General features: G+C 54.1%; 1 protein-coding gene across 1 annotated transcript; it reads left to right on the forward strand.

The window, feature by feature from the left end:
- The first annotated feature begins 206 nt into the window (after positions 1-206).
- LOC134399699 (olfactomedin-4-like) lies at positions 207-8,217 on the forward strand. The gene is made up of 6 exons (XM_063127784.1): positions 207-306; positions 461-699; positions 2,396-2,572; positions 5,230-5,442; positions 6,348-6,480; positions 7,454-8,217. Exons 1-6 carry the CDS (start codon positions 207-209, stop codon positions 8,215-8,217), a joined length of 1,626 nt encoding a protein of 541 aa, XP_062983854.1.

The following is an 8,217-nucleotide window of genomic DNA, read 5'->3' on the forward strand; positions in this document are numbered from 1 at the left end:
GCTGCCGGTAAGCAAGGGCAGGCCCACCGCCACCCAGGGCCAGGGAGAGAGAAGGGTCAGCATTCAGGATGGGCCCAGGCGGGGATGTTGGTCGGAGGAAACTGTTTGAGGGCGGGGTTTGGCGAACGTTCACTGGCTCGGCCGCTCACTGTGACCCAGCATCCATCACGAGGCCTAGGCTAGCTGGGGGATTACGTGTCCGCAACATGTCGGGCCAGTTGGCGGGTTTTCTGCGATTGCACAGTGGTGGCGGCAGCAGGGTAGAGACGGCCGAGCTACGTGAAGGCGGGAGAGGCTCCTGGGAGGGTCAGAAGGCTGGAACAAGCTAGATCTTGTCAGGGCTTGACGGCAGCACCGTGTGCATTCCTCCATTTGTGCCCTGGCGGATTTATGAGTGTTTGTAAACACCCTGGGACCCCGTGCATCGCCTGCTGGCTGCAACCTGTTGTGTTGACCTAAGCATCTCCTCTCCTGGAAGCGGATCTCAACAGCGGACGTGGCAGGGAAACGAGATCAACTGGGGGCATTCCCAGGAGTCACTATAAAGCGGCGGCGTGGCGTGGCTTGCCTTCCACAAGGAGCAACATCCGTGGAGAGAAGATGGGTGGCTCTGGCTCCGGCCCATTGCTGCTGCTGCTGCTCCTTCTGCGCGGCCTCTCTGCTGCCCGTACGACCACCAGCCTTGCCCTAGCAAGTGAGGTAAGGAGAGGGTCCCGTGGGTGATGGCGACAGGGGCTGGAGGCAGCCCTGCGCACCATCCCCATCGGTCGCTGACTCCTCTTCCATGCACGGCAAGACACGCCTCTGCCCCACGCAGAACGGAATTGGCCACTCATGCCACGTGTGTTTGTGACCGAGACAAGCGGGGCCTCCGTCCGTACCGCCCCATCCCGCCATAGCTGTCTGTGTGGGGCTCCATTTCCAGGAGGGGGCACAGAGGCTCCAGGGGGCCTCTAGGCCAGGGGTGGGGAACTGAGGGCCTCCAGACATGGTTGGACTGCAACTCCCGTCAGCCCCAGCCAGAGTGCCAAAGGTGAGGGATGATGGGGGATATTTTCAGCACCCCTGGCGCCCACTGCATGTTCCTCTCATCACGACCGGGGCAAGTTGTCGGTGTCAGGGCCACTGTATGAGTAAGGTGACCATATTTGGGAAACCAAAAAAGAGGACACCTAGTGTGTGTGTGTGTGGGGGGGAAGCAGCTTTCTGAGTCCTGCAGAAAGTACGTTATTTCCCCCGCCACCTTAAAGAACCCGATTGGAGTGGAGGAGGGGAAAGGATTTAATTCCGCACCACCACCATCCACTCCAATTGGGGCCTTTTCTATAATGTCCACGAATGACCCACTTTCCCCTTTAAGACCTCAATTGGAGCTTGGGGTGGGGGAATGATGTGCCTCAAGAAAGCATGTCACTCCCTCCTGCCATGCTAATGGCAGCCTTAAAGAGGAAGGTGTGTCATTCCAGGACATTATTGAAAATTATAGAAAATCCCCCCTGACACCATGGAAAGAACAAAAACCAGGACAAATCTGGGGAAATCCTGACAGTTGGTCACCCTATGCAGGAGACAGCTCGTACGCCGTGCCCACACTGGCCACCGCCTGCCCATTGCAAGGGAGACACGAAGCCCTCCTCAGCGCATGTGGGGGGGGATATCTCACCACAGGGGGAGGGGGGCAGCCAACATGCCAGAGAGACTCAGGGGTGCCTGTGTTTTCTCCTGCTAGCCCCTCCTGCCTTTGCCTGAAGCAGCGTCGTCGTTTCCAAGGGACTCTTTCCAGGAGCAACGCCAGGAAGCAATGTCTGCTCCCCAGGTGGGAGAATGGATCTTGTGGCTCAGCCTGATGGATGCAGGAGTGGGGAGGGCGGCTGCCCTGGGAGGCTTCAGCAGCACCTGAGGCGGTGGGAAGGGGAGGGGGAAGGAGGGGCACCCCCACCCACCCCCGCTAACTGTTGGGCTGCAGCAGGGCTGGGCAGACCTTGAGCTGGAAGGATCCACTTCCTTGAACCCAAAGCTCCCCCGGCTGGACCTGGGTGCCAGGCAGTGGCTCAGCAGAGGGGAACACGGGACGCGTCGCCGAGGAACCCGGGTGCCCCCGAGCCCAGGAATTCGCTTTCAGCCCCAGAACTGGGCTCACGGCCCTTCCACACACACATCCCCCCCTGGCCCCCCCCACCCCGCAGGCTCCCTTCCATCCTTGCAGCCTAAGGGGGGAGGAGGGCCATGCCCTGTTGCTGGACCAGCCTGCCCCAAGCTGGTGCCCTCCAGATGTGCTGGACTACCACCCCCAGCAGGCAGAGGAAGAGAACCAGCCAGATGGGCTTTCGACAGCGGCTGCCTCTCTGTACGCCGTCTGGGCCTTTGCACGGGGCTCTTGCGCCTTGGACCCAAGTCATCCACCGCCTGGTACTTGCAGGTGGTTTCCAGCGTCAATGGGTCCGTGGACGACCGTGGGATCTGCCACTGCTCTGTGCTCGTGCCACAGGATGCCTTCCCAGTCAAACGGGTGGAGGTTCTGGAGGTGCAGGCACGCTCGCTCACCCAGAGGTACGACAGAGAGCTCTCCAAGGTAAAAAGAAAGAAAGAAAGAAAGAAAGCTCTTGATGTCGTCCTTTTAATGGGTACGTTGTCCTCTTAATGAACAAACGCCAAATGTGTGGCTGCACAATGAAAAGTATGAGGTAAACATTTTATATTTTGATTCATTGGGAAACCCAAATCTTCCATTGATGATGACTCCAGAACAAATTGTTCTCTCACATAGGAAGTTACGCCTAAAGGCTCCCGGGCTCTGCTTTATGGCAAGGATGGATGCAGATAACGTAGAACCACTAACAAATAGTCACGAGCAATGCAGAAAAGGAGCACACGGAGACGCTCCTGCACCCCCAGTCCTGAGAGGGGTGAACTTACAAGGGCTGCAGCGCCTACTCAGAGATCTGTGTCCGAGACGGAGGGCCCGGGAGACCTGTGGCGTTTCTTTCATTAAAAAAAAAATGGTTTATTTACCCTGTGCGCAGGACGAAGGCCTGCAATATAACCCAGCGCCAGGCAAGCCCGGCTTCCTCTCAGCTGCCCAGCGGATCTTCATCCGCAAGACGAAAAACAATCGTTCATTTTTGTCTTAGGCTTACACCAAGCAGGATATTGCACTATGAAAGCGGTATGAAAGTAGTGTGTCCATCAGGTGTCTGTGCACTTCAGTACCGCTATACAGCAGTAGTGTAGACCCTGCATTGCACTTCAACACTGCTATAAAGCAGTTGTGTGGCTCCTGCCTTTTATATACCACTTTCATAGAATCATAGAATAATAGAATAGTAGAGTTGGAAGGGGCCTACAAGGCCATCAAGTCCAACCCCCTGCTCAATGCAGGAATCCACCCTAAAGGATCCCTGGCAGATGGTTGCCCAGCTGCCTCTTGAAGGCCTCTAGTGTGGGAGAAGAGCCCACCACCTCCCTAGGGAACTGATTCATACTGCTTTCATAGTGGAATATCCTGCTTGGTGTAGAGGAGGCCTTAGATTCACCCTTCCCCCAGATTCACCCGCCTCCCACCCCCTCAGCCCATGTAGAACAAAAAGGTCACCCATTCAAGGAGTACAGTGTGTGTGTCGGGGGGAGTGATCCCCTATCACTTTTATTCAGAGTCTCCGAATTGTAAGGTACCCCAGAGGTAATATAGACTGACCCCAAATATATAACAATGTTGCCAAATACCCTTCATTAGCTGGATGATCATTGTCCTTCTCTATCAGGAAATATTTGTCCATTACTTCCTGCTGCTCTGTTCCTTAACTTCATCTTCTCCTAATGACACCCGGTCTCTTCTCCCTTTCTCATGTCTGCCAAATTTCAGACAGATTGGTGTGGTTGTATTCATGTAATCAACTGGTAAAATTTGCTCTTTTTTCAGGGAAAAAATGGAGGAAGGGGGAAGGATTGGAATAAGCACACTAAAGGCTAACATATGTATTATTATTATTATTTTTAAAAAGACACGTGGAAAGAGAAATAGGGGCAAGAGACAGCAGTGAGAGAAGGGTGAAAGCCCCAGAAAGATCCAAGTCCCAACGCCCCCAAACACACACACCACCAACAAACCTTAGCCAGCCAGCCCCAAACACCAGACTCCTACCCAGTCTAACCCACAATGAGCAAGGACGAAGGAAGCTCGATCTCCTGGCGGTCCTTAAGCCCTCCTCCACCATAGAATCACAGAATTATAGAGTAGCAGAGTTGGAAGGGGCCTACAAGGCCATCGAGTCCAACCACCATTGTGATTGGAGGCTGCTGGAGAGAATTGGGAGACTTCGGGAGGATTGGAGGATGAAGCTGTCACTTAACAGCATTCCTCCCCCCTCCAAACTCCTCAGTCCCCCCTCCCTGTTCCAACAACAACAAAAACATTGCAAGCACAGACAGGCTGTCTGCCCTTGAAAAAAGATCTGAATCGATTCCGAGCAACCTGAATCCATTTGGACCGTGCCAATTGCCTTCGTGCCGATTCGGACCAGTTTTGATTTGCTTTGGACCTGTTTCAAGGCCTGCTGAGTCACACTGATTCACCTCAGATTCGGGATTTGGATCCGAGGCAATGCACAGCCCTAATCGCCCCCTCCCCCATCACAGCTCTCACCAGTCAACCTCCGTGCCCTCTTGAGCTCCCCCTCTCATTGTGTGCCCCACATCCCACAGCCCTGCAAGGCTGAGCATCACGTGGCCTCCAGTACTGCCACCGTCAACGGCTGCTCTGCTCTTTCTCTCTTCTGCCCATTCATTCCCTGCTGCCACCTGCCCTTCCTGCCTCTCTGAAGCCCTCTAGGCTCAGAGAAGCATCAGCCTGTTTCTGGAAGCCTACCCCACCCCTCCTTCTCAGCCTCCTCCGTTCCTTATTTAAAAATCATACTCTTGAATAATCTTGTCCTACTTTCATTCTCTTAATCCACCCAGCATGGCAATGGTACAGTGCCCAAAGCTGCCCTTGGCTTTAAGAACCATACCACAAGATGGGGGGGGGGAGGAGGAGGAGGAGGAGGAGGAGGAGGAGGAGGAGGAGGAGGAGGAGACAGGGGCTTCCTATCTCATACATCAAGGGAATGGTTGACGGTTCAGTCCCACCTGGTGTACCCAGCAAAGGGGATGCACTTCAATTCCTCTCACCCTCCCTCTCCCACCCTCCCCATCTCTCCCTCCCTCTCTCTCTCTCTCCCTCTCTTCTCACAGGTGACGAAGTACATTAAAATCATTGATGCCTCCGGGCAGAAGCTCCTTAATCTGACGGAGCGGGTGGAGCACATGCACAAGAGCCAAGTATCCTACACAGAGCTGGACTTTGAGATGGTGAAGGTGGAAATCCAGGAGACGGAGAACCTGATCAGCCAGCTCAAGGTTTCCATGGGTGACAGCAACGTGGTCGTCCAGCAGCTCTACGTGGAGGTGAGCCTGGAGCTCCCTGCCTCTCTCAGTGAGGCCTGGACTCGGGAGGCGGTCCGGATGCCCTTGCGAAGGGAGATGCATCCCTTCTTCCTGAAGCTCTTCCAGGAACTCCACAGTCCCTGCAGTGCTCATTCCCCTTTTGCAGGCGTTTCCGAGAGTAGCTCTACGAGTCTGTTGCGGCAAAGTCAACCAAGAGTCTCGTGACACCTTAAACCTTCCCACGGCAGAAGCTTTCGTGGGCTAGAATCCATTCCATGGAAGTTTAGGGTTAGGGTTAGGGTTAGAAGACTCTTCATTTCCTTTGAGGAGCTGCATTATTGCTGCCTGCCCCCAATTACCAATGGAGGCACCTGAAAGGGAACTCCTCCTAATGCAAACCACCCCTTCAAAGGAGGGCTGTTCTTCAGGGCAGCCACAGGGGAGGAACTGTGTTGGCTGGTGGGGGGCTTGGGACTCAGGGATGGCTGCCCTTGACTCCCAGCACGGGGGTAGACTGGGTGGCCTTTGGAGCTCTTCCAGCTGCTCTGTCAGTCTATCTCTCCTGCCATCAGCCGTGGCTTCTCCTCCTCCTGCTTTTTATTCCTCCAATGTGAAGAATGACTCTGAAGCCTTTCAGGTTCTAGGGCCCATCATTCTGTCATTGACCATCACACCATCACCTGCTTCTCTCATCAGTCCAGTGTGTCAGTGGAGGCACTCTGGCAAAATCTTTATTTCGGGAGTGCATAATAAGAAGGGAAGGCCAGTAGGTGGCCATTGGGTGCCTTCCGGCTGCTTCCTACATTGTCTCTTCTTCTGCTTCCTCCTCCTCCTCCTCCTCCTCTTCTTCTTCCTCCTCCTCCTCCTCTTCCTCCTCTTCCTCCTCCTCCTCCTCCTCTTCCTAATCCTTAATCCTCTTCCTCCAGATCAAGAACATCAGCCTGATGGTGACTCATCTGGAAAGCCTGGACAAGAATAACATCCTGGCCATTCGCCGGGAGATTGTGATTCTGAAGCAAAGGCTGAAGGAGTGTGAAAATCCGGAATCCGTTCAACCAGGTCAGCATGGCTGCTCCTAACCACGGAGGGAAGGTAGTCGGGGGGGGAGGGAGGGCGATGAGCTGGGTGGTCCCAGGTGGGGGGCTCCCAGCGCTCCTCATCGGAAGGCCCTTCTGTGGCTGTCGTGTCTTTTCCTCCCAAACAATCGTTTTCTGGTAAGAAAGGAGAATCATGGAAGAAGGGTAGGAAATCCCAGGAGGGGCTACAAGCCAAAGGTGGCCTGGTCTGGGCCATGTCTAAAGCCCCACGAATGAGGTCGTGTGATTCTGGCTTCCTGCCTAGAGCTTCCTGCTAAAAGCCTCCATAGGAGGCTTTTAGCAGGAAGCAGAAAGAGCCTTGTGTAGAGAAAGCCCTTCTCCTGAGTGGCTCTCCAGGGTGTGTCACGCACGGGGTTCTTTCCCAACCCAACATGGAAATGCCAGGAAATGAAGCGGGGGACTTCTGCGTGCAAAGCAGGGGCTGCACCGAAGAACATCCTTTCATTCCCAGGCGTGGTGAAATTACTGAAAGGCAACACTGAGCAGAATACCAGCCAAGGGGCCGGCCAGCAAGCAAGCCACGAAATGGATGGAGGGAGGGAGGGACGGAGGGAGGGTGGGCCTCAAAGTGGGAGAGTTGCCGGCGTATTTGCCCTTCTTCTGGGAGGGAGGAGTTGGGCCTGAACATAAACTTTCCTTGAAGCTGATTGGTGGGAGATCCAGGACAAATAAAAGGAAGGACTTCTTCACACAGCACCTAGTTAAACTCTGGCACTCACTATCACAAGATGTAGTGATGGCCACCCATTTGCATGGCTTTAAAAGGAGGTTGAATGAATTCCTGGAGGAGAAGGCTATCAATGGCTACCAGCACCACTTCCCTAGATTTGCGTTGCCTGACTGTCGTTCGGCCCATGTGCTGCTGGGACCAGGGGGCCCTCCCGGTGGTTCCATACGTAACCTCTTTGCCCTCTTCTACTCCCCCTTCATTCCAGGTTCCTGTAACCATGGTGGCCTTGTCAACATCAGCAAGCCTTATCCCATCCAGTGGAACTGGAGAGGACCTAGCTACCTGTACGGAGTTTGGGGCAAAGACTACTCGCCTGACAACCCAGAAAATGAAGTCTATTGGGTGTCCGCTCTGGATGATAAGTGGCTCATGCAGCATATTCATCTTTACTCTTCCTATGATAATTTATTGTTGAATAGATCGTCTAAGACCTTTGCTTACAAATATGGGCAAGGAACTGGAGCAACTATGTACAAGCATTTCCTGTACTTTAATTGCTATAACACCAGTAACGTGTGCAAATTTGATTTAAAATCCAAATCGGTGGTTTTGAAGAAGGAGCTTCCAGGGGTGGCCTTCAACATTGACCTCCTCGTGGATGAGACCGGCTTGTGGGCCGTTTATTCCACGGAGGCAAATACCGGTAACGTAGTGATTAGCAAGCTCAACGAGGACACCTTGGGAGTGCAGAAGACCTGGTCCACGCAGCACTACAAGCCCTCTGTGTCCAGCGCATTCATCATCTGTGGGGTCCTTTACGTCACTCGCTCCAATAACACAAAGCAAGAGGAGATCTTCTATACTTTTGACACCCGCACTGGGAAGGAGGGCCGGGTCAGCATCCTGATGGACAAACCGTTTGGTACGGTGCAGGGTCTCAACTACCACCCTGCAGACCACAAGCTCTATGTCTACAACGATGGCTTCTTGGTTACTTACCAAGTGGGCTTCCGACGGGCCGCCCCGTGA

This window comes from Elgaria multicarinata, chromosome 5 (genome assembly GCF_023053635.1).
Source record: "Elgaria multicarinata webbii isolate HBS135686 ecotype San Diego chromosome 5, rElgMul1.1.pri, whole genome shotgun sequence".
In the NCBI taxonomy this organism is placed as follows: domain Eukaryota; kingdom Metazoa; phylum Chordata; class Lepidosauria; order Squamata; family Anguidae; genus Elgaria; species Elgaria multicarinata.